Source organism: Symphalangus syndactylus, chromosome 3, assembly GCF_028878055.3.
Source record: "Symphalangus syndactylus isolate Jambi chromosome 3, NHGRI_mSymSyn1-v2.1_pri, whole genome shotgun sequence".
Classification (NCBI taxonomy): Eukaryota; Metazoa; Chordata; class Mammalia; order Primates; family Hylobatidae; genus Symphalangus; species Symphalangus syndactylus.
Window position 1 is genome coordinate 15,045,075 of NC_072425.2, and position 26,438 is coordinate 15,071,512.

The following is a 26,438-nucleotide window of genomic DNA, read 5'->3' on the forward strand; positions in this document are numbered from 1 at the left end:
AAGGCAGGCAGCACCACGTGCTCCCACACTACAGGTAAGGAAACAGCTTTGAAAGAGATTTGAAAGTGTTTGAGGATTTGCCAGGAAGGAGGGATCCAGAGCCAGGGACTGGGTCCGAGACACCTCGAGACTCTCTGCTTCTTAGAGCTCCAGGGGCTGCTTGTCTTTCTCCTCACAGGAGAAGGGGGCCCTGCTGCCGCTGCCGTGGGGCGGGGCGTGGGCGGTGCTGGCTGCAGAAAGGCTCTCTCCGCCCCCTTTGTGCTTTCCCTGCAGGCTGCTCCTCTGTCGAGCTGATCACACCCACAGCTGAGCTTCGCTGGCCAGAGATGCCTGCCCACAGCCTAGCGATGAGCAGCCCGGCCCTCCCGGCCTTCCTGCTCTGCAGCACGCTGCTGGTCATCAAGATGTACGTGGTGGCCATCATCACAGGCCAAGTGAGGCTGCGGAAGAAGGTACGTGCCTCCCTGGGGGTCCCCTGCCTGGGTCATACTTGCTTCTCTCCACGTCCTGTCAGGAAAGCCTCGGGATAGGGAAACGTGGCCAAGGTGTGTGCAGGGCTGGGAGGTGGGCACCTCTTCCAGCCCCGCCGGGTGGCTCCCTGCCAGTCCCGCGTGTCAGCAAGGTCTGCACCTTCTCCTCTCTGGCTTAAGAGCACTTACTCGCTTGCCGTGCGACCGGGCTGAGTTCTTGGCACGGAGAGAGCCAGCGAGCGTCTGTGAGAGAAGCAGGTTCTGGAGGGTGGAGTGTGGGAGCGTGATAGCACAAAGCTTCTGTCTAACCTGGTGGCTTCCCGGCACGGGAGGTCTGATATCTGGGTGGAGTGGGAACCGGCAAAACAGGAGTCCGAGAAACGTTGAAGTGGAAATTCCCAGCTCCTGGCAAGTGTCACTGACAAGCCCACTGCAGCCTCCAGAGGCCGGTTCGCAGCCGGGCACCGTCAGGGTGCTCAGTGAGGAATTTCCCCACTAATCCCAGCCCCTGAACCAAAACAACATTAATGAGTCCCAGAGCTGGGCCGGGGTGAGTTCCAGTAGCATCTGTCACACCAGACGGCGAGTCTGCAAAGTCATAGGCCGAGCTTGTCGGCTGTCCTGGCGGCAGAATGCAGAAAGACCCCAGGCACCTGTTACTTCCTCCCCAGGTATTTTAATAAAGCAGTCATTTCCTGAAACTGTCTCTGTCTTCCCCTGTGTCCAGTTCAAAGGCGAGGCGAGGTAAGGCTGGCTCTGGCACTGCATGCGGGTGGATCCTGGGGAGTGAGGATCTTGGCCACAAGCCAGGCTCAGGCCCTGCTGCAGGTACAGGCAGGATTAAAGGCAGGGCAGCTGCCCAAGTGATAGGATCCCTGGAGGCTATAGCACTTCTGTAGGATCCCCGGAGGCTACAGCACTGATGGCTTCTGACTTCTCCCTGCCTTGGCTAGTCCTGGGATATGGGATCCGGGCATCAAGCAGAACAGCTGCATTCACTCATTGAATCCTTCCCAGAGGGCCGAATGTGAGCGTGAGGCCCAGAGCTGAGCGTGAGATCCCCGCCACAGCCCTGAGGGGCAGGGGAGGCGCCATAGTCATCCCGTTTTCTAGGTGAGGAACCTGGGCGCAGAGAGGAGACATCACTTGTGAAGGTCACACAACCCCACAGTTTGAACTCTAGTGTCCAGCTTCAGAGCCCACATCCTGTCTTGGAGGCGGGGGTTTCTGTTTTGTTGTTTTTTTCTGCTGTCCAGGCTGGAGTGCAGTGGCATGATCTCTGCTCACTGCAACCTCCACCTCCCAGGTTCAAGTAATTCTACTGCCTCAGCCTCCCTGGTAGCTGGCATTACAGACGTGCACCACCACGCCCTGCTAATTTTTGTATTTTTAGTAGAGATGGGGTTTCACCATGTTGGCCAGGCTGGTCTTGAACTCCTGACCTCAGGTGATCCACCCGCCTCGGCCTCCCAAAGTGTTGGAATTACAGGTGTGAGCCACCACACCTGGCTGAGGCTTCGGTTCTTAACAGCAGGCCAGCGATTCCTTTTTTTTTTTTTTTTTTTTTTATTTATTTTAGAGACAGGGTCTTGTGCTGTGGCCCAGGCTAGAGTGCAATTGTACGATCATAGCTCACTGTAGCCTCGACTTCTCAGGCGCAGGTGATCCTCCCACTTCAGCCTCCCAAGTAGCTAGGATTATAGGTGTGTGTCACTGCTCCTAATTTTTTGTTTTTGGTAGAGATGGCTTTTGCCACGTTGCCCAGGCTGGTCTCAAACTCCTGGGCTCAAGTGATCCTCCCATCTTGGCCTCCTGGAGTTCTGGGATTACAGGTGTGAGCCACTGTGTCCAGCTGTGATTTCCTTTTAACATGAATTCAGGGAGGGGAGGAGGTGAACCTGTCCCAGAGCCTTTCTGCCTGATTGGCAGGGACACCACAGAAGGAAACCGCCACTCGTTGGGCTGCTCCTGAGGTGTTCCTCATGACAACGTGGCCCCCTCTTATCTCTGGGTGCTAAGTGTCATCCAGGAAGGACTTGCTGGAGGTGACAGTCACAGGCCCTGGCTCCTCCACCCACCAGCCTGGGGACCTGGACAAGTCTGGGAGCTCAGTGTCCTCATCTGTAAACAGGGGTCGTGACAGTGGTGCCAGGAGAATGCAACGCCCCACCAATGTTTGTCCTTAAGACTTATAAGTAACTGAAATTAACATGAGCACAGCAACCTCAGGTCACTTTCAAGGGACGGCAACCAAAGGCTGGCCTCCACCCCAGCTAAGGTGGCACCTCGGCCGCTGACACTGGGGGCTTCCTGGTCTGCACTGCAGCTGGCTCTGACCTGGCTGACTTGTATTTGAGTTGTATCTCCCGGGAGGAGCAACTCCACGGGCAGTGGACTCCTAAAGGCAGTGCCCACTATATGCTGAGGCCCCTTGAAAGGTATCACGGATCCATGGACAGAGCCTTCGGTGTTGGTGATTCACTGATTTAAGGGCCAGCAGAGAGGAATTTTGGGTGTGAAGGTTCCAATCTCGAAGATCTGAGCTGCATTCTCCTCTGGGGTAGGGCAGGGCAGGCCCACCAGGGAGGACAAACCATCCCTTGGGGGACAGTCATGAGTCAGAAGCACAGGATTTGCCATCAGCTGAACAATTTAGAAAACCTGCTGCTGAGATTCAGGCTCTGCTGTGGGCCTGGTGGGGTTTGACTGTCTGGATGCCAGCAGGGAACAGTGGAGCAGGAGTCGGGCCTCCGATGATCGCAGTGTGACTTTATGTCTCTGCTTTCCAATGAGAGAAAGTGACAATTCACTGAGCACCTCTTTGTGCTGGGCATTGTCCTAGCGGCTTCTCCAGGTCTCCCTCTCACTCGTCACATGGCACATGAGCTGTGATTTCTCCTGAGTTTTCAGAGTTCAGGATCCTGTGGTTAATCAGCACGGAGCTGGGTTTTCAGCCCAGGGCTCTCAAGACCTTCTCATGGCTTTTAGTGCAAAGTCCAAATTCTTCAGGTGCCGCCAAGACCCCTGATGACCCCTGTACCTTTATCTTGGGCCCCTGTCCCTTGCCCCCTGTGCTCCAGTGTGCTGGTTTTCTGTTCTTCACACATGCCCGGCTTCTTCCGGCCTCAGGGCCTTTGCACATGCTGTCCCTTCTGCCTTGAATGTTGTTGCTCCAGCCCTCCCTTCATCTGGTTAATGTCAATGCATCTTTCAAGCCTCAGATTGTTTTATTTTTTTTGGAGACAGAGTCTGGCTCTGTTGCCCAGGCTGTGCAGTGGTGTGCACGTGGTGAGAGTGCAGTGGCGAGATCACAGCTCGCCGTAGCCTCGACCTCCTGGGCTCAAGAAATCCTCCTGCCTCAGCCCCCCTGCCAAGTAGCTGGGACCACAGGTGTGTACCACCACACACAGCTAATTTTTGTATTTTTTATAGAGATGGGGTTTCATCATGCTGCCCAGGCTGGTCTTGAACTCCTGAGCTCAAGTGATCCACCTGCCTCGGCCTCCCAAAGTGCTGAGATTACAGACATGAGCTACTGAACCCAGCTTGTTTGTTTTAGAGATGGGGTCTTGCTATGTTGCCCAGGTTGGTCTCAAACTCCTGGAAGCTCAAGTAATCCTCCTATCTTGGCTTCCCAAAGTGCTGGGATTACAGGTGTGAGCCACCACACCTAGCTTGTTTTAGAGATGGGTCTTGCTATGTTGCCCAGGCTGGTTTTGAACTCCTGGGCTCAAGTGATCTCACTGCCTTGGCCTTCCAAAGTGCTGGGATTACTGGTGTGAGCCACCTCATCCAGCCCTAAGCCTCAGCTTTCATGTCACTGCCTCAGAGAATCCTTCTCAGACCCTCAGACTGGGTCAGGTCCCACGTAAACATTCTCAAGGCCAGCCATGTCTTCTCCTTAACAGGTGAGACACCCTGGCCTTCCCTGGTTCATAGGCAACTCCCCTATCAGACTGTGAGCTTCATAAAAGCAGAGACAGGGGGGCCTTTTCACGGTGAGCTACCAGCCCCTGGCTCAGGGTAGGAATCGTGGATGATGGTTGGATGGGCGTGTATGTAACTGCACCTCTGTCCTGCCACTGTGAACTCTGGTCATGGACAAAACATAGCCCCAGGCGACTGGGCCGTTTGTCTCATGAGGAGTGACTCTCAATTGGTATATTTCAGGCCTTTGCCAACCCCGAGGATGCCCTGAGACATGGAGGCCCCCAGTATTGCCGTAGCGACCCCGACGTGGAGCGCTGCCTCAGGCAAGTACTTCGGGCCCCTGGCCTGGCCACACCTGGCCATGGCCTGCCCTTTCAGACCTTATTCCGCGCACAGGGGACGTGGAGGACTCCCAGGGGCTGAGGTTTTCTGTGTTCCTGATCTTCTCTGACTGTTTTACTTTATTCAATGATTTAATTTAGAATGAACTTTGGAAAAGTAAGACGTGGTCATGACTCACAAAGTGGGAAAGGTGTCTTCAGTGAAAATTCAGTCTCCCTCCTACCTCTGACCTCCAGGCACTACGCGATTCTACTGGCCAGGGGCAAACACTCCTGATAATGGCCGTGCATCTTCCCACAGAGATTTTCTGCATTTACAAACACGTGTGCCACGCTTTTCCCGTTCTGCCCCATAGAATCACCCTTTATCCACTGGTCTGTACTATGCTTTTTTTTTTTTTTTTTTTTAAATACGGCAACAGAGATTGTTCCATATCGGCTCACAGAGGAGTTGCATTCACTGAATTGGTGCTCCAGTATTTATGTTGCCACTCTGTTGAATGTACAGCCCATAACTTCCCTAATCGATTCCCCTGCAATGGGCATTTGGGCTCCTTCTGTGTTATGAACAGAAGGCCTCGACACCTCTTTTTTTTTTTTTTTTTTTGAGACAGTCTCACTCTGTTGCCCAGGCTGGAGTGCAGTGGCACCACCTCGGCTCACTGCAACCTCCGCCACCCAAGTTCAAGCGATTCTCCTGCCTCAGCCTCCCGAGTAGCTGGGGCTACAGGCGCGCACCACCATGCCTGGCTAATTTTTGTATTTTTAGTAGAGATGGGGTTTCCCTATGTTGGCCAGGCTGGTCTGGAACTCCTGACCTCAGATGATCTGTCCGCCTCGGCCTCCCAAACCGCTGGGATTACAGGCGTGAGCCGCCGCACCCAGCCTCAACACTTTTTTCATTTGCCTTTATGGATATGTGTGAGCAAAACTGCAGGATGCAACAAACTCATTTCCCACTACTGGTGGGGGAGCCATTTTTCCATCCCTCTGACAACTCAACTGACAACTCATTGTATTGGCATATTTGGGTGGATCCCTACCAAGGTGATAGGTGAAAATTTATATCACATTTTCGTTTTGCTTTGCACTTCTTTATTCTTAGTGAAGTTGAACATCTTTTCATATGCTTAACATCCCCCGGTCAATGAAAATGAATTTCCTCATTATAAAAATTAGAACTCATTACAGACGATTTGGGCAATACTAAAAAAACATAGAGACAGAAAGGAAAACCGCTCACAGTTCTAATCACGGTTCACACTTGCATCTCTCTCCTCTTTGTCTTCTATATCTAAATATTTTTCATAAAATTAGGCATGCATTAGGTACACCCAATTTGGAGTTCTGATTTTCTTTTATGAACATTATTTTGTGAACACTTTCCATGTTGGTAAATGTTACTAAAAAAATTATTCTTGACCAGATGTGGTGGCTCACGCCTATAATCCCAACATTTTTGAGGGCCGGCAGATCACTTGAGGTCAGGAGTTCTAGGCCAGCCTGGCCAACATGGCAAAACCCTGTCTCCACTAAAAATACAAAAATTAGCCGGGCATGGTGACACGGGCCCGTAGTCCCAGCTACTCGGGAGGCTGAGGCGGGAGAATGGCATGAACCCAGGAGGCAGAGGTTGCAGTAAGCCGAGATTGCGCCACTGCACTCCAGCTTGGGGGATAGAGCGAGACTCCATCTCAAAAAAAAAAAAAAGATTCTTAAAAAACTGGCTTCATAAAATCCCATCAGAGACTAAATGCTAATTTCACATAATCACAGTCAATATTAAAATTTTTTTGGCAGTTTCTGCTCTGCCATCTTTTACCAGTTAGCTGGAGAGTGAGGCGGTGGCACTCCAGGGGTTGGGGTCATCGGAAGAGCTTGAAGGGGAAGTGGGGAGGACGGGGAGCTGGACAGGCTGAGGCCGGAGACAAACTGTTACATGGGTCTCGACACATTCCCCTGCATCACAGGCAGAAATGGGTGGGACACTGTCATTTAAATAATACAAATTTCTTTCACTTGAAAGAAAGTCTGTGGGTTTTTTTCTTATGTTTTTCTTGGCCATTGACAATAATATATCCACTTGTGGTTTTAAAAAAATTACAGATACTTGGTTTATTTTTACTGGCTGAAACCATGCCCTATGGAGAGACAATAGACCCGGGTGGTGCCCAGACATTTCCACCCAACCAATCTTTTTTTTTTCTTTTTTCTTTCTTTCTTTCTTTTTTCTTTTCTATTTTTTTTGAGACAGAGTTTCGCTCTTGTCCCCCAGGCTGAAACACAATGGCACGATCTTGGCTCACTGCAACCTCCACCTCCCAGGTTCGAGCAATTCCCCTGCCTCAGCCTCCCGAGTAGCTGGGATTACAGGCGCCTGTGACCATGCCAGCTAATTTTTGTATTTTTTTTTTAGTAGAGACAGAGTTTCACCATGTTGGCCAGGCTGGTCTCAAACTCCTGACCTCAGGTGATCCACCTGCCTTGTCCTTCCAAAGTGCTGGGATTACAGGCGTGAGCCATTGCACCCAGCCCAAAATAACCCATCATGTATAGTACTGGGGTTTAAATGGTTGAAATTCATTTCAGCAGTTTCTGAGTGCCTCTTATCTAATAATACTTTATAGCCATTTGGTGAGGACTTACTGGAGGCAAACTGTATACTGGGCCCATGTCAGACCTGGGGAGTGCCTGGGTCCCCTGGGCCCCTCCTCCGCCACCTGATGTCACAGAACCTCATGGAAACTTGAGTGTGCAGAACTAAGAGAATTCTATATCCTGCTGTCTGCTACCGGAGAACTGGCTGGAACCCGAAGGGGGAGACCACCTGGAAGCAAAAGTTGGTTAAATATTAGACCAGGGTTTATGGTATGATTCGAGTCACCCTTCTGTCAAATAGGAAAGCACTTCAGTCTTGGTTCTTGGAGCATAAATCTGCCTTGCAGGTTAGCACACGCTGGAGTCCAAATGTGAGCCTAGTTCTGGGAGAAGCCAGGGACCAGCCACCTTTTCAGGATACCTATCCGGAGTCCCTGGCAATGTGCGTCTGGGCCGGAATCTGAGGTTGGGTGTGTGGAACTGCACGGAGGGGTTACCTGTGTGGTCCCAAAGAAGGGAGGCAAACGTGCAACCTAAGCTTGGAGCATTTCTGTTTGGAGCGTATAGACTTAAACTGAGTAAACTGGTTTGTCAGGAAATTGGGTCCCAGAATGTCAGCCCGAGAAGTCCCTTAGATGCCATCCCAGCATGTACATTTTGTACGTAGTGAACGCAGTCCCAGAGAGTGAGAGATATTTGCCTGAGGCCATGTAGCTAATAAGTACCACAGCAGAACCGGAGGTTTCCAGCCTAACACTCCCTTCCGGCTGCACCATGAAGTGCTCAAAAAAAAAAAATTTTTTTTTTTTTTTTGAGATGGACTTTCACTCTTGTTGCCAAGGCTGGAGTGCAATGGCGTGGTTTCGGCTCACTGCAACCTCCGCCTCCGGGGTTCAAGTGATTCTTCTGCCTCAGCCTCCTGAGTAGCTGGGATTACAGGTGGCTGCCACCACGCCTGGCTAATTTTTATATTTGTAGTAGACGCAGGATTTCACCATGTTGGCTAGGTTGGTCTTGAGCTCCTGACCTCAAGTGATCCGCCTGCCTCGGCCTCCCCAAAGTGTTGGGATTACAGGCGTGAGCCACCTCGCCCGGTTTTTTATTTTATGATTTTTTTTGTGACAGGGTCTTGCTCTGTCGCCCAGGCTGGAGTGCAGTGGAATCCCGACTCACTGATGCCTTGACCTCCTGGGCTCAAACGATCTTCTCATCTCAGCCTCCTGAGTAGCTGGGACCACAGACAAGTGCCACCACGCCTGGCTAATTTTTAAATTTTTATTATTGTAGAGACGGGATCTTGCTATGTTGCTCAGGCTGATTCCAAACTCCAGGGGCTCAAGTGATCCTCCCACTTCAGCCTGAGATCACAGGTGTGTGCCACCACACCCAGCCCCATAATGTGCTTTTGATTCATTCGGCCTGAGCATCTGAGGGCACTCAGAAAGTCTGGCAAAGCAAAGAGGGTGAAGTGAGCTTTAGCGACAGTGTCCAGGACAGGGCTGGTGATGGTGATGGAGGAGATGGCGGCTTGCTTAAAATCTCCCTACTCAGCCGAGCACAGTGGCTCACATCTGTAATCCCTGCACTTTGGGAGGCTGAGGCGGGTAGATCACCTGAGCTTAGGAGTTTGAGACCAGCCTGGCTAACATGGTAAAACCCCGTCTCTACTAAAAATATAAAAATTAGCCAGGCGTGGTGGGGCTTGCCTGTAGTCTCAGCTACTCAGGAGGCTGAAGCACGAAAATTGCTTGAACCCAGGAGGTGGAGGTTGCAGTGAGCCGAGATCACGCCACTGCACTCCAGCCTGGGGCACAGAGCGAGACTCTGTCTCAAAAAAGAAAAAAAGATCTCCCTACTCAGTGTCCAGGAGTGTTGTAAGCACTTTCCAGGAATTCACTCACTTGGCACTCTGAGGAGGGGCCTGGCACTCTCGGCTCTGCTCCCGAGGCTGTCCCTCTACGGGAAGGTGATTTCACTGTCTTGTATACCTGCCTTTGAAACGAAGCAGGCACTGCATTGTATCAACCCTGATACAAAGTCAAGGAAATTGCCACCGTGGATGCCAGCAGGGCTGGGGGAGGGAGGAGGAGACCCTGTGGAGCAGCCAGCAGCTGTCCCTGTCCTGGCCATCTGGGGATCACTGTCCTCACCGCTGTCACCTATGCAGGAAAATGCAGCTGGTGTGGAAAAGTCTGTGGAGGGTGAGGGCAGGCCTGATGCTGCAGGAGGCGATACAAGTCCAGTCTAGTAGGAATTTGCTTTGGGTGGCTTTTACCTTAAAAAATGGTTATGATTTGAATGATGCATTTCACCCGAGCATGTCTGTGGTACGTGCCTGCCTCCATGTCTCTCGGTTTGGAGCCTGGAGGTGGGAGGAGGGAGGTGAGCTTTCTCCCATCATTCCTTGGTGTCTCCATTGCTCCCTGTCCCTGGCCACTGCGGCCTCGGAGGGGCCCCTCTGAGGTTTGAGACAGACCAGACGAGGGAGGGAGGGCTGGGCCAGCCCCAGGGGCTGACAGTCAGAGCTCCTGACCACCTCTCCTCCCACGCCAGTGACCGCTGAATTGCTGCCCAATGGCTGGAAATAGAAGGTGGGGCTCAGTCCCCGCTTTTTCTGCAAGGCCTGCTCCTCCCCAGCCTGCAGACGTGCCAGGCAGAGCAGGATCCACGTCTGCCATGAACTTCCTGTCTTGTTCCTCCTTCCCACCCTGTGTTCCCCACCTTCTTTCCTTCACCCACTCTTTAGGGTTTGGCTATGTTTGTGAACTATCTGTACCATGATTCTCTTAACAGCTTTCCAAACATTGACTTACTCTTTTTTTTTTTTTGAGACGGAGTCTCACTCTGTCGCCCAGGCTGGAGTGCAGTGGCGCGATCTCGGCTCACTGCAACCTCTGTCTCCCAGGTTCATGAGATTCCCCTGCCTCAGCCTCCCAAGTAGGTGGGACAACAGGCACCTGCCACTGCGCCTGACCGATTTTTGTATTTTTAGTAGAGATGGGGTTTCACCATATTAGCCAGAATGGTCTCGATCTCCTGACCTCGTGATCCGCCTGCCTCAGCCTCCCAAAGGACTTACTCTTAAAATATCAACACATACTTTAAGGAATAGCTGAGTGAACGGGTTGCATATGCTGGTTGTGCTTTTCCTGAAACTTTCAAATAAACATTACAAAACTCCTCATCCAGGTGGCACTCCCTTGTGAATCACTTGTGACAGGCAGACGTCATTTTGGGACATAACAAAAAATGAGTTTTCCAAGGGTGTCCCTCTAATCAGCCTGTAGGGGGATGTGGATACCCACAGCTCGATTGCCAGAGGACGGAGTGATTTTTGTTTTGTTTTATGTTTTGGTTTTTTTTTTTTTTTGAGACAGAGTCTCACTCACTCTGTCGCCCAGGCTGGAGTGCAGTGACACGATCTTGGCTCACTGCAACCTCCACCTCCCAGGTTTAAGTGATTCCTTGCCTCAGCCTCCCGAGTAGCTGGGATTACAAGCACACACCACCATGTCCAGCTAATTTTTTTTTTGTACATGGGATTTTGCCATGTTGGCCAGGTAGGTCTCAAACTCCTGTCCTCAAGTGATCCACCAGCCTCAGCCTCCCAAAATGCTGGGATTATAGGCATGAGCCACTGCACCCGGCCAAAGATGGAGTGATTTTGGAGGAACACCTATTGCCTTTCCTCATCAGTCCTGGTAAGGGACTTACTTGACAGGGAGGTGGCCCCAGTCTTTGGTTTCTCCCTGTCTTTTATTTTATTTGTTTATTTTTTTGAGAGGGAGTTTCCCTCTTTTTGCCCAGGCTGGAGTACAATGGCACGATCTCAGCTCACTGCAACGTCCGCCTGTCTGGTTCAAGTGATTCTCCTGACTCAGACCCTTGAGTAGCTGGGATTAGAGGCATGCACCACCACGGCTGGCTAATTTTGTATTTTTAGTAGAGACAGGGTTTCACCATGTTGGTCAGGCTGGTCTCAAACTCCTGACCTCAGGTGATCCACCCGCCTTGGCCTCCCAAAGTGCTGGGATTACAGGCATGAGTCTGTAATCTCCCTCTTATGTCTTCCCTGAGGGCAGTACCCCAGGATCTATCCAGAGCCAGCCTCTGACACAGGCAGGCCACAGTGTTCCCCACCGCTGGGTGAGAACTGCCCTGCCACAGACTTGCTTTCCTTGTGTCTGGGTTGCACGGTCAGGATCTGGGGGAAAAGGAGAAGAGGGGTTCATATCAGTCTCGGGATACCAGGGGCTGTGTCCTGAGTTTGGCCTGAGAAAGAGCTAGGCCCTGCTGGGTTTACAGGAGTTTTGTACACTCAGATTGAATTCCTCTCCCGCTCTCGTTCTGCCTCACTCCCTCTTGTGCACCGCACTGTAGCCATGGGTTCACTTTTCTGCACGTTGAACACGCTGTGCTTATTCTGACCTCAGGACCTTTGCACACACTGGTCTTCCTTCCTGGAATGCTTTTCCCCTGCAGGGCCAGCTTCTCATCATTCAGGCTTCCCTGCCCATCCCCACCCCAGGCACGCTGCAGAGCTTCCTACAGTGTGGGGTGGCCAAGCACTCCAGGTCCCCTCTCTTCCTTTGGTCAGGCCCACACACCATCGCCCTGGCCCAAGAATCGTCTTGCCAGTGGGAGGGAGGAGGAGGACCCTGCAGCGGGTCCCCACTCAGTGCTGCTAGTCTGGGCCTGGCCCGAGGATACGGTGTTATGGGTGGAATGCGTGTCAGCAGGAAGGCCTGGAGAACATGCTTCTGTGCCTGCACCTCACACGTGTGGCCTGCCCTTGGGGAGGTCATGCCCTGGGCACTGCATTCCTGTTTATTTGAGCTTCCAATGTGGCAATCTACGGGTTTAGGTGCTCATTCAGTCTCTAATTTATGGGACTTAACCTCCCCACCCTTCATAAAGGAAGCCGGCCATTAGTAGGAGTCTGGAAAATGTGAACCAGCAGAAGTGGGTGAGTTTTCTGAGTTTTCTTTCTTGGTCATTTATTTACGGTGGCGTTATACAGAGCCCCTCCGCCCCCGCCACACATATGCACATGCTTGATTACTTTCAACCAAAAAAGAGGCAGGAAAGGATGTGTAAAATGAAGCGCTCCACCGGGGGCTGGCCATCGGTTGGCTCCAGTGAGTGGAAGCGGATCTTGTTATGATTGTCCCTGAAAGGATGGGTGGCACTTAGATTTAGGAGAAGAAGGAGACAGAGCCCGGCATTCATTTCAAAGGCCTGCTGTTGGGCTCTAGCCCCTTCTACTCAGGAGGGGCCCAGGAAGCTGCATTCAGAAGGAGGATGACCTCGGGCCTGACTCAGAGAAGCCCTGCCCTGGAGGTAAAGAGCATAAACTCGAGTCAGAACTCGGTTCCAATCCCAGCTCCTCTACTCGTTGGCTCTGTAAAGCACTCAGCACCTCTGAGTCCCACTTTTCCTGCCTGGTGTCCAAGGGCTAGAGAGGAAGGCGGGGGAGAGTATGGCAGGAGTGGGGTCCTGGCAAGCCCTAGAGGTATGGAAAGAGCATCCTGGACCAGTAGCTCTGTGACTCCCAGCCCATGACGTGGCCTCGTTGCCTCAGCTGCTTGCCAGCACAAGCTTGGAGCTGCCTTCTTCCGGACTCTGGGGTATCCATCTCCTTGACCTGGCCATGAATGGATTTGAGTGTGTGATATGCCTGAAATGACCCCCAGTGGGTCAAAGCACCCCAGCTTCCATGACACTCTCAAAAGGGCCTATGGCCCCAAAGCTAACACCTGGCTGACCGCACCCCTCTTGTCTCCCCAGGGCCCACCGGAACGACATGGAGACCATCTACCCCTTCCTTTTCCTGGGCTTCGTCTATTCCTTTCTGGGTCCTAACCCTTTTGTCGCCTGGATGCACTTCCTGGTCTTCCTGCTGGGCCGTGTGGTGCACACCGTGGCCTACCTGGGGAAGCTGCGGGCACCCATCCGCTCCGTGACCTACACCCTGGCCCAGCTCCCCTGTGCCTCCATGGCTTTGCAGATCCTCTGGGAAGCGGCCCGCCACCTGTGACCAGCAGCTGACGCCTCCTTGGCCACCAGACCATGGGCCAAGAGCCGCTGTGGCTGTACCTGGGGACTTGATGTTCCTTCCAGATTGTGGTGGACCCTGAGTCCTGGTTTCCTGGCAGCCTGCTGCGCGTGTGGGTCTCTGGGCCCAGTGGACCTGTGTGTGTGCCTGTATGTGTGTGTGTGTGTGTGTGTGTGTGTGTGTGTTTGTGTGTGTGGTTTTTCCTAGACCCGTGACCTGAGATGTGTGATTTTTAGTCATTAAATGGAAGTGTCTGACCAGCTCGGGCCAGCACCTCGTCTTGGGTTGCACGTTCCCGGTGTTCCCTGCTGCCCAAGCTGGCCTGATGCTCCAGTGCACTGGGCGTTCTTGCCGGTGACTGTCTAGAGCCAGTTTGGGGGGACAGGATCTCTGGCGCAGACACCAACGCGCCCTGGCTGGGTGTTAATCACACAGCAAGCAGCAGCCTCCTGCCTCCCGTTGGGGCGGGTAAGGTGGCATCTGGCGAGGGGAGCCAGGAGCACCCAAATCCTGCCCCGACCAGGTTACCCCTCCCTGCGGGGCTGCCCCGCCCGCGGGCTGCCATTATCAGCTCAGTCAACGAGGACACCGAGACTCCGGGAGGCCAGCGCCCGGAAGTGCAGGGCCAGGTCTGAAAGGCGGGGCTGCCAGGCTCCCAAAGTTCCTGGGCGGAGCCCCTGTGCTTCACGGCCTCACTTTTCCTGAACGCCCCCTCCCAGCACCCCGAGGCCGGAGCCCCTCTGACGGATGGGACCTGCCGTGCCGGGGGTTCTCCAGCAGCGCAGGGACCCCAGGCCCCGCCAGAAAGCGCTGTGAGGCCCCGGGTCCCGTTCGGAGCCTAGAGGGGAAACACTGCCCCCTGGTGGTAACGGGACGCCTCTGTTTTGGGCCGCGGCGGCTCTTGGGAGAGAAACGGGAAGGGCGCGATCCAGTATTGAGCACCTACTGTTTGCTAAGCGTTGGGCTGGGCATACTAGTTGGATTTTTTTTCCAACTTATGTCTGTAATGCAAGCACTTTGGGAGGCCGAGGTGGGAAGATCTGAGCCCAGGGGTTTGAGACTAGCCTGGGCAACAGAGCCAGATCCCCTTTCTACCAAAAAAAAAAGAAAAAAAAAAAAGAATTAGCCAGGTGTAATGGTGCCTGCCTGTGGTCCCAGCTATTCAGGAGGCTGAGGCGGGAGGATCGCTTGAGCCTGGGAGGTTGAGGCTGCAGTGAGTTGAGATCCCACCACTGCACTCCAGCCTGGGCAACAGAGGGAAACTGTCTCAAAAAAAAAAAAAAAAAAAAAATCCCCAAAACAATCCGAGGCGGGAGGGATTTCTGCTTTTTAGATGAGGAAGGTGAGGCTTTTTAGATGAGAGAGGCGAGGTTCATAGGAAGGAGGCTTGTGGGGGGGTCTCCTCACAGGGGAGAGGTGACTTGCCCGCTGTCCCTGGGCTGGGACACTCTAAGGCCAGAGGGAGGACAGACCCCAGGGCAGGGGCCATCCAGGAGGCGAACTCAGTGTGCATTTTTGTTGTGGTTGTTGTTGTTGTTGTGGTTGTTGTTGTTGTTGTTTTAGATGGAGTCTCACTCTGTCACCCAGGCTGGAGTGCAATGGCGCCATCTCGGCTCACTGCAACCTCTGCTTCCCAGGTTCAAACAATTCTCCTGCCTCCACCTCCCGAGTAGCTGGGATTACAGGCATGCGCCACCACACCCAGCTAATTTTTGTATTTTTAGTATAGTCGGGGTTTCACCATGTTGGCCAGGCTGGTCTCAAACTCCTAACCTCAAGTGATCTGCCTGCCTCAGCCTCCCAAAGTGCTGGGATTACAGGCGTAAGCCACCGCGCCTGGCCACAGCAGTGTGCATTTTTATATTTATATTTTCCTTCCTGGGGAAAGAGGGGCTCTATGGGCAAAATAACCTGCTGGGAACCCATGGGACCCAGGTGAGCAGGGGCATCGGATGCCCATGGCAATACCGTGAACCTGGGGTGTGGGTGAAGGAGGCGGCCCCCGCCACACTGGAGCCGAAGAGACCATGAGACCTTGAGGTCCCCTCCCCGGCACCGCCCCTGTTCTGTCGGTTTGCGAGTGCCTCCTCCGGGTGGGGTGGTGCCCGCCGCTGGGGTGGCAACCTTATCCTGCCCCCCGCCCCATGCAGCTCTAGCCTGGGGTGGGCAGGCTCCGCAGGACACCTGATGGAGGCAGATGGGATCTTTTCACCCCTGCTGGGGAGCAGCTGCCTGGTGAGGGGGCAACTCACCTGCGTTGCGGGGTGAAAGACCGGTTTTAAGGGGACCGTCCAAGCCAAGAGAGCGAGGAGCAAAGACAAGAGCTTAGCAGCTCGCCCCAGTCCCCTCCACCTTGAGCCTGGGAAGTGGAGGGCGGTGGGGAGAGTTGGGGAGGGAAAGTGTGAGGGTTGATGGTGTGGAGGGGAGATGTACAGAGGGCTGCGGGGGTTGGGGGAGGGATGGGGTATGAAAGGGAGGTGTGGGGGGTGTGAAGAAGGGGTGGGTATGGAAGGGAGGGGTAGGGGTGGGGTGGGTGTTGGGGATGAGTGTGGGGGAGGGGTGGGTATGGAAGGGAGGCATGGGGTGGGGTGGGTGTTGGGGGTGGATGGGGGGAGGGGCAGGGTATGGAAGGGAGGGGCGGGGGTGGGTGTGGGAGAAGATTGGGACATGGAAGGGAGGGGTGGGGTGGGGTGGGTGTGGGTGGTGTGGGAGTGGTGCATATGGAAGGAGGCTTGGGTTGGGCTGGGTTGGGGGTGGGTGTGGGGGAGCGGTGGGTATGGAAGGGAGGTGGGGTGGGAGACAGATGGGCATAGAAAGGAGGTGTAGGTGTGGGAGGGACTAAAGGAATCAGCAGTGTGGGGTCACTGGCGCCTCTGGCCCTTATCAGGGAGTCTGGGGCTGTGGGTCACGCCGGGATGGGCTTGGCATGGCTGGCTTTGTTTCCTAAGGGGACCTCTGGCTCTGCTGTGGGAGGCAGGGGGTGTGGACAGCCGCGCAGTGGACACGGTGGGCAGTGGTGTGGCTCTTGCTTCCCCAGTGGCTCGGATAGTCCCCTGGCTGCTCGCCCAGGAGCTGGAGGACCCAGGTGCGGGGGAGAGAAGGGAGGGGCAGTACCCAGGATGGTGTCTGGGCTGCTATGAGGAGACCATTGAATTTTTTAAGGGAGAGGAGGAGGCCCTGGAGGCCTGTGCTGCTCCCACCCAAGATCAGACCTAACCCTCAGGGACGGGGGGTGGCGGGAAGAGGCCTCCTGGCTCCACAACCAGGATCCCAGGGAGCAAGTGCTCGTCTCTCGGGCAGCAGTGGAGACAATGGGCCAGCGAGGCAGGGAGGGCATCTTATGGTTTTCTTTTTTCTTTTTTTTTTTTTTTTTTTTTTTTGAGACAACAGCAACAGTCTTGCTCTAGCCCAGGCTAGCGTGCAGTGGCACGATCTCGGCTCACCACAACCTCCGCCTCCTGGGTTCAAGCAATTCTCCTGCCTCAGCCTGCCGAGTAGCTGGGATTACAGGTGCCCGCCACCACACCAGGCTAATTTTTGTATTTTTAGTAGAGATGGGGTTTCACCCTCTTGGCCAGGCTGGTCTCGAACTCCTGAACTCAGATGATCCACCCACCTTGGCCTCCCAAAGTGCTGGTATTACAGGCGTGAGCCACCGTGCCCGGCCGCATCTTTTTCTTTTTTTTAGCAGATGGGGGCGGGGGGAGTCTCACTCTATCATCCAAGTTGGAAAGCAGTGGTGCGATTGCAGCTCACTGCAGCCGTGAATTCCTGGGCTCAGGCAATGCGCCTGCCTCAGCCTCCTGAGTAGCTGGGACCACAGACGTGTGCACCACGCCTGGCTAAAGCACGTCATGGTTGATCACATCTTCTGAACTCACCAGAGGCAGAGTGGGAATTGGTACTGAGTGCAAGATGACCTCAGGCACCAGCGGGTTCTTCCTGACCTCATCCCCACACCTGCGGCCCCCCATGCCTGCAGCCCATCTTCCTCCCAACTCCCCCCAGATTTAGCTCAACCCCTGGGGGCTGTCTCCTCCTTCCTGACCCTGGAGTTGGGGGCGCTGGGAAGGGTGGGCCTCGGCTGTCTATGGTCTAGGGGGCAGAGGGCACTGAGCAGAAGCCTGGGGGCCCAGAGCCTTGATTCAGGGAGGCAGGCAAGGACTTTTTCGTCTTGGGGGCAGTGAATGGGGCCCAGGTCCAGGCCTGCGAAGCTGAAGCTTCCCTGGTTGGGGCCCACTGTCTGGGGCATCTTCTCCCGAGCTCTGAGTGAGCAGTTGGAATTCATGTAGACCCAAGGCCCAGGGAACAGGATAGCATTCTGGGGGCCTGTTTTCGTGATATGTCAGTGAGATCTCATGTTGCAGAAGCCTTCATTCCCACCCCACACACCTTCTTAGGAGGAAGCCCATAGCAGGTGATGGCAGCTGTGCCCTGCCCACTTGGGCTCCCCCATATCCCGTGACAGCCCCATAGAGGACCTCCTGGGGCTCCCTCGTCAAACAGGTTAATGAGTCTAATGGCTCAAGGCTTCTGAGAACCGCCCTGGTGCGTGAGGACCTTGAGGGTGAGGATAAGGGCAGGCAATGATGACAGTGGACAGAGGGGCCTGCTGTTCACCGCCTTGGATGCTGGTCTGCGAGGCAGGGACCGAACCTGGGGACCCCCTGGGGAGGCAGAGTCCACAGGATTGAGGGGATTCCTGGGCCTCTGTGTGTGTATCCTGGGAGGATGCTGCAGTTGGGAACAGGTTTCCAGGCAGGCCAGGCTGGAAGGTTGCACTGTTTCTAATTCAAGGCAGTCCAAAGAGGGGATTATCTGTTGGGGCTGGTAAGAATCCAGGCAGGCTTCCCAGGAGAGGCATCGCTTGAATTAAAACTTGTTTATGTTTTTAGGCTAGGTGCAGTGGCTTACTCCTATAAATCAATCCCAGCACTTTGGGAGGCCCAACCAGGCTGATCATTTGAGACCTGGAGTTCGAGTCCAGCCTGGCCAACATGGCAAAACTCCATCTCTATTAAAAATACAAAGATTAGGTCACATGCAGTGGCTCACGCCTGTAATCCTAGCACTTTAGGAGGCCGAGGCGGGTGGATCACGAGGTCTGGAGATCGAGACCATCCTGGCAAACATGGTGAAACATCATCTCTACTAAAAATAAAAATTAGCTGGGTGTGGTGGGCGGGTGCCTGTAATCCCAGCTACTCGGGAGGCTGAGGCAGGGGAATCGCTTGAACCTCGGAGTCGGAGGTTGCAATGAGCCAAGATCGCACCACTGCACTCTAGCCTGGTGACAGATTGAGACTCCGTCTCATAAAAACAACAAAAAAACCACAAACAACAACAACAAAAACAAAGATTAGCCAGGTGTGGTGGCACGCGCCTATAATCCCAGCTACTCAGGGGGCTGAGGCAGGAGAATCACTTGAACCCGGGAGGCGGAGATTGAAGTGAGCCAAGATCGCACCACGGCACTCCAGCCTGGGTGACAGAGCAAGGCTCTGTCTCCAAAACAAAAGAAAGGCTTGTTTAAGTTTCTGAACTTGTTAATTATATGTACTTGCACATAATGGTCGATGTCACAGGTTTAGAAACTACAGGAAAGCTCACAGAGGAAAATCAACTCCTCCAGGAATCACCATGCGGAGGCTGACCCAGGCCGGGCTCTGGGCGCTCTGCGACTCCTGTTCAAGCGCCTTGCATTGAGGCCCTGGGTCACTGCAGTACCTCCCGACTGGATCCCTGAGTCTACCCTGGGCCCTTACGGTCACTCCCCACCTAGAGTCAGAGGCCCCCATCACCCCTGTGTGCAAAGCCCTCAGGTGGCTTTGATCCTGCTTGGAGGGAGGCCAAGTTCTCAAGAGGCCAGCAAGGTACCTCGAGGTCGTCAGTGTGCAGATCCCCTTTACCTTCTGTGTCTTTGTCTCACTGCCCGTGTCCCCTAGGATGTGCACTCGAGGGGCACCGGGATTTAGGTCTGTGCTGTTCTCTGCCGTGCCTGTGTCCCTGGCTCCTGGGGCAGATCTGTTAAGTGAAGAAATGGATGTGAATGATGGGTGTGTACATGCACGTGTGTGTGGATGTAATCAGAGGGCCACAGGGAGGTTCAGGTTGTCTTTCCCCCCACTGGACCAAATTGAAATTGAAGGCTAGAGGGTTGTTTATATTCAGGATGGAATTCGACAGCAAAAGATATTTACAGAGGGTTTCTCAGCATTGGGGAGACGCCAGTGTGTCACAGCGGTGAGTGCTGTCTGTGCTCGGGGCTCACAGCCTTGAAGAGACCCCTCGGACTTGCTTTTTTTGTCATCGCTTGAGAATTTCCTCTGATCATACAACTGCACATACTCCTAGGGGTCTCGGTGGTCAGTAGCATGAACTGTGACAGTGCCCTGGCACAGTACGCCATCATTCTGGAGACCCTCATCATTTATTTAATCAGCCCTCGTTGTTGGATAATTGATTCATCAGGGTGCATGAGCACACGCCATGCTTTCAATGGGCATCTTTGCACATCAATCTCTGTGCACAGCGGATGCAGGACAGGAGAGCCCCAAAGCAGGGCTTAGCCCGTGATGGTTCTTGGCTTTGCCCAGGAAATAATTCAACGGCAAGCCATGGTAGAGCAGAAGAAAACAGCTTTATTGAAGCAACGGTGTCACAGCTCCGTGACTGCACCTGCAGAACAGGGCTACCCCCACGGGTAGAGAGGGGCAGCTCAGGGCAGTTTTGCGGACATATTTATACCTACTTTTAATTATATTTTAATTAATGTAGATTAAGGGGCAGTTTATGCAGAAATTTCTAGGGAAGGGGTAGTCACTTTTGGGTTGTTGGGTCATTGCCATGGAAATGGCGGTAACTCCTTGGTGTTGCCATGGCGATAGTAAAGTGACATGGCACACTGGTGACCTGTGTTATGGAAAGCCGCTTCTGCCCCCGTCCCTGTTTTGGCTAGTCCTCAATTGGTCCGGTGTCTGAGCCTCACCTCCAGAGCTGAGTCCCACTCCTACCTCACAGCCATTTCGTTAAAGTATGTTTCTTTCTCTCCCTTCCTTCCTTCCTTTTTTTTCCTTCCTCCCCGTCTCTCTTTTCTTTCTTTCCTTCTTTCCCTCCCTCCCTCCCTTTCTTTGCTTTCCTTTTCCTTTCCTTTCCTTTCCTTTCCTTTCCTTTCCTTTCCTTTCCTTTCCTTTCCTTTCTTTTCTCTCTTCCTTCTTTCCAAGACAGGGCCTTGCTCTGTCATCCAGGCTATAGTGCAGTGGCACAATCATAGCTCACTGCAGCCTTGACCTCCTCGGCTCAAGTGATCCTTCCACCTCAGCCTCCCAAATAGCTGGGACCACAGGCATGCACCACCACACTTGGCCAATTTTTTGACTTTTTTGTAGAGACAAGGTCTCGCTGTGTTGCCCATGCTGGTCTCAAGCTCCTGGACACAAGTGATCCTACTGCCTCAGCCTCCCAAAGTACTGGGATTACAGGCGTGAGCCACTGTGCCCCTCCTAAAATACGTTTCTAGAAGTGAAACTGCTGGGTCAAAAAGGCATGTGTGTTTGTAAGACGTGTAGTACATATTGTCCTCCAAAAAGATGGTTCCAATTTGGACAGGATTTTTTAGAGCGTTGTCAATTTTTAGTACCCAAGTAGAGAAATTTACAAGCATATATATAAAGAATAGGGACCACCCAGAATCCCACCTCCCTGAAAAAAATCACTGGTCACATTATGGTTTATGACTTTCCAGATTCTTTTACTATGCATGTTAAACATATATAATGTAATATGGATATATGTGGATATATATATCTAAAAGAGAGAGTGAGCCTGGGAGGTAGGCAGTGTTTCTCCACCTCTAAGCCCGTTTTGATGATGTTATTGTGATGGTCCCTGGAGACGAAGGTTTGAGGCCACCCAGGTGACGGTGGCTGCCCCCTCAGTATCTACACCAGCCAAGAAGACTTTGAGCAGCTTCACTTTTAGAAGTTTGAATTATGAAACTAGGGCTTTTTTTCCATTTTCCAAATATAAAATCATAACATAGAGTTATATATATTTTTTATTATATTTGCTGACTGTCCAGAATTGAACTTGGCCAGGCTCAGTGGCTCACGCCTGTAATCCCAGTACTTTGGGAGGCCCAGGTGGGTGGATCACCTGAGACTGGAGTTCGAAACCAGACTGGGCAACATGGTGAAACCCCGTCTCAACAAATAAATACAAAAAGTAGCTGGGTGTGGTGGCGCATGCCTGTAGTCCCAGGCACTTGGGAGGCCGAGGCAGGAGGTGGAGGTTGCAGTGAGCCCAGATCGTGCCACTGCACTTCAGCCTGGGTGACAGAGTGAGGCCATGTCTCAAAATAATAATAATAAATAAAAATAAATGTAAAAGGTGACACTACGTTGTAACTTCATTGGAGTGGATTTTTGCTGGCAAAGGGGTTGGATGGGAAGCTGTTGCGACAGGGGGACAGGGAGGAGGGATACAGTGGAAAGAGGGGACCGAATTGTTAGTACTGTCTGAAGAATCTGGCCAGGCACGGCAGCTCACGCCTGTAATCCCAGCACTTTGGGAGGCTGAGGTGGGCGGATCACCTGAGGCCGGGAGTTTGTGACCAGCCTGGCCAACATGGTGAAACCTTGTCCCTACTAAAAATACAAAATGAATCAGATGTGGTGGCAGGCGCCTGTAGTCCCAGCTACTCAGGAGGCTGAGGCAGGAGAATCGCTTGAACTCGGGAGGTGGCGGTTGCAGTGAGCCGAGATTGTGCCATTGCACTCCAGCCTGGGCGACAAGAGGGAAACTCTGTCTCAAAAAAAAAAAGAAAAAAAAAAAAAAATCTGGGTAGGGACGAGGAAGGGTTAAGGTTGGATGGTGTCACTGTAGACACCTGGCCTGGGTGATTGATCTTTGCTGCAAGGGCCCTGGGGAGCCAAGGGAGGCTTTAGGCAGGGAAGAGACATGATCAAGGCTGTGTTTTAGACAATTGGCCTGTTGACTGTGCAGAATGGCCAGGAAGGAGATAAATAAGAGGCTGTTACTGTGGACTGGCAGGTAATTAGAGCAGGCGCCTACCATCCAGTCTGCTCTGTGGCAGGTGTCCCGTGGGTGTCCCGTGGGCCAAGGGAGGCCAAGCTCAAGGTGAACTTTCTTTTCTTTCTTTTTTTTTTTTTTTTGGTGGGGGAGACAGAGTCTTGCTCTGTCGCCCAGGCAAGAATGCAGTGGGGCAATCTCGGCTCACTATAACCTCTGCCTCCTGGATTCAAGCAATTCTCCTGTCTCAGCCTCTGGAGAAGCTGGGATTACAGGTGTGCACCACCACGCCCGGCCAATTTTTGTATTTTTCGTACAGATGGGGTTTCACCTTATCGGCCAGGCTGGTATCCAACTCCCGACCCTCAGGTGATCCTCCCGTCTCGGCCTCCCAAAGTGCTGGGATTACAGGTGAGCTACTGCGCCCGGCCAAGGTAAACTTTCAAGCTTCGTTCCCACCTGTGTTAGTTTTCTATTGCTGTGTAACAAGTTGCCGGCTTAAAACTATACACACTTATGATCGTACAGTTTCTGTAGGTCAGGAGTCTGGGCAAGGCTCAGCTGGGTACTCTGCTCAGGACCTCCCAGGGCTGCAATCGAGGTGTCATCCAGGCGGAGTCTCACTTGGTGCTGTGTCTTCTTCCAAGCTTGTTTGAACTGTAGGCAGAATTTGGCTCCTTGTGGTTCTGAAACTGAAGCCCTCAGCTCCTAGTGGCCTCCCTCTCCACAGGCACTTGGCAGCATAGCTGTTTGCGTCTTCCAGCTCAGCAGGAAAGTGGCTGTCTGCTTGGAATCTCTTCTTTCAGGGACAAGCTGGATCTTTCAAAAGGCTCGTCTGATTAGGTCAGGCCCACCAAGGAGAATCTTCCTTTTGCTTATATCAAAGTCAATTGATTGGAGACCTTAATTACATCTGAAAAATCCTTTCACCTTTGCCGTACTCTATTTGTCAGAAACAAGCCACAGTTTCCACTCAAGGAGAAGGGATTACACAAAGGTGGGACCACCTGGGGTGGGAATCACAGGGCCACCTTTTTTTTTTTTTTTTTTTTGAGACGGAGTCTTGCTCTGCGGTGCAGGCTGGAGTTCAGTGGTGTGATCTTGGCTCACTGCAACCTCCACCTCCCAGGTTCAAGCAATTCTCCTGCCTCAGCCTATCGAGTAGCTGGGATTACAGGTGTGCGCCACCACGCCTGGCTAATTTTTTGTATTTTTAGTAGAGATGCCATGTTGGCCAGGCTGATCTCAAACTCCTGACCTCAGGTGATCTGCCTGCCTCGGCCTCCCAAACTGCTGGGATTACAGGTGTGAGCCACCGCGCCCGGCTGGCGGCGCCATGTTAGAATTGCGTGTACCACACCGTCTCTCTTTTGAGTCCCCCTTCTGATTTTAAGGTGCTCATTCCTGACTGCCTTATATCCCAAGCTCAATCCATTCCCACTTTTTCTAAGGTGTGAACTAAGAATTAAGAAGTTCTTGGAGAGCCATTACGCAGTGGCTCACACCTGTAATCCCAGCAGTTTGAGAGGCCAGAGCGGGAGAATCACTTGAGTCCAAGAGTTTGAGGTTATAGTGAGCAAGGATCTCACCACTGCACTCCAGCCTGGGAGACAGATGTTCTCAAACACAGTTTCCAGTAACTCCACTGACCAGCAGATATCCAGACGACACATCTACCTCTGTGTGAGGCCAGGGGGACACAAAACACAGGGAAGAAAGCACTTTTTTTTTTTTTTTTTGAGACGGAGTCTCACTCTGTCGCCCAGGCTGGAGTGCAGTGGCATGATCTCAGCTCACTGCAATCTCCACCTCCTGGGTTCAAGCAATTCTCCTGCCCCAGCCTCCCGAGTAGCTGGGACTACAGGTGTGTGCCACCACGCCCGGCTAATTTTTGTATTTTTAGTAGAGACGGGGTTTTGCCATGCTGGCCAGGCTGGTCTCAAAATCCTGACCTCGTGATCCGCCCACCTCGGCCTCCCAAAGTGTTGGGATTACAGGTGTGAGCCACCATTCCCAGCCAAAAGCACATTTTTTTTTAACCTTTGAAGACCTTATTATGTACTGGAGGCTGTTACATTGGCCTGCTTTCTTTTTAAAGATTGTTTTGCTTTTCTATAAAGTTATTTTAAAAATATGGAGACTTCTGGATTGTGAGTTACCATAAAATTTAAGCTAATTGGCCTGGCGGAGCGGCTCACCTCTATAATCCCAGCACTTCGGGAGGCCCAGGCAGGTGGATTGCCTGAGGTCAGGAGTTTGAGACCAGCCTGGCCAACATGGTGAAACCCTGTCTCTACTAAAAATACAAAAAGTTAGCTGGGTATAGTGGCGCAGGCCTGTAGTCACAGCTACTTGAGAGCCTGTGGCAGGAGAACCAATTGAACCAGGGAGGCGGAGGTTGCAGTGAGCCGAGATTGTGCCACACTCCAGCCTGGGTGACAGAGCGAGACTCAGTCTCAAAAAAAAAAAAAAAAAAAAAAAAAATTAAGCTATTCACATTTTGGCTTGTGTCTTTCCAGATTTTTTACATTGCACGTATAAAATATGTGATAAACATTGATGTGCACATTGCTTCCTCCGCCCCCCGATTTTGAGATTTTGATTATTTTTCAAAGTAGAGCTTAGAGATGGGTTTGCTGGGTGAAAGCATGCGAATGTCTTCACGGCTGTTGGTTCCTGTTCCCTAACGCTTGTGCTGATCTTTTACTCTGTAACCCCTGCTGGTGGTTTGGGATTTGCTTGTTTCTTTGTCTTTCCAGAGAGGCTGGGTCAGGAGCCCGTTGCCAGCCCTGGAGATCTTCCAGGAGAGCAGAGGATGGGGTGTGTTCGGCCACATCGCGGGAACCCAGCCCAGGGCCCTGCAGCGGCCCCACGGCGCCCTCCAGGGGCGAGAAGCAGAGGTGCAGGAGCCGGAGGTACCAAGTTGATTTGGGTCCCCAGCTGGGGCTCCTAAGGTGGGTGGGCATCAAAGGAACGGGGGAAGAGACTCTGGACCGGGTATGCCGGGTTTCTGGACAGAGAAAGTGCCATTTCACCCCAGGAAGGGGAGTACATCTATTTTCTCAAACTCCATCCCTCACCCTGTGCTCCTCCATCATAAACACTGAGACATCCATTTATGGGCGGGAACTTTGTGCCAACAAAGTTGGCAAACCCCTATGCAGTGGGTTCTGTAATTATCCCCATTTTACAGACAAGGAAACTTCTCTCTGGAGAAGTGCCTTGTCCAGGGTCACAGGACCAGAAACTCTAGTCTTTATTTCTCTGGTTTGGGTTTTTGCAAGAGCTGACTGTCTTTCCTTCAATCTCTCTACTTCCCCCTCCCTTTCTCTCTCAAGTTCTTTTATTTCATATAAAAAAAAAAAAGTAGAGACACGCAATGCCCTCTCCCAGACTCAAGCTCACTTGGCCAAATGGGCAAAGGCAGCAAGTTCTCCAGCCTGGGGCAGGCCTTGGGTACCTTGTCCTCATGGAAAAATGATATCCTGGGACGGGTGCCCAGGAAGCTGCCCACACAGCCCTGCAATTAGGGCTACAATAGCTACAGCAGTGTTTGAATATTTTCTCTTTTATAGGGAGGGCTGCCTCGACCCCTCCCTCAGCTTCCCGGAGCAGCATGTGTAAACGATTAAGCTGGTTTGTTTTCTCTAGAGCGCTCGGAGGAAGTGACATTAACATCCTCGTGGTCCAACAGCAGGGCCAGCACCTCCGTGGGAAGGTCCCCGGCTTTTTCTGAAGCTGGCCTTCCTGGGACTGGCCTCCCAGGCTCCCACCTGGTGTGACCTCATCACTGCACAGGCAGCCTCAGCCTGGCGATTCTTCAGGGTGCCCTCCCTTTGGGTTGAAAAGTAGAAAGGGAAAACGAGCTCCCAGGTTAGTGCTTCTTGGAGGAAAACGGCCTGCTCTTCCTGGCTGCCCATGAGTGCTCTGCTCTGGGCCCCCATGCTCTGGACCAGTTGCAGGCATAGATCCCCCAGATGGGGAAAGGGAGCAAGCTTTGTGCCTAGGAGGACG

The 26,438-nt window shown here is 52.8% G+C and overlaps 1 protein-coding gene across 1 annotated transcript; it reads left to right on the forward strand.

The window, feature by feature from the left end:
- Positions 1–273: 273 nt before the first annotated feature.
- PTGES (prostaglandin E synthase) lies at positions 274–13,654 on the forward strand. The gene is made up of 3 exons (XM_055270746.2): positions 274–452; positions 4,641–4,723; positions 13,127–13,654. Exons 1-3 carry the CDS (start codon positions 327–329, stop codon positions 13,374–13,376), a joined length of 459 nt encoding a protein of 152 aa, XP_055126721.1. The 5' UTR covers positions 274–326; the 3' UTR covers positions 13,377–13,654.
- The last annotated feature ends 12,784 nt before the right edge of the window (positions 13,655–26,438 follow it).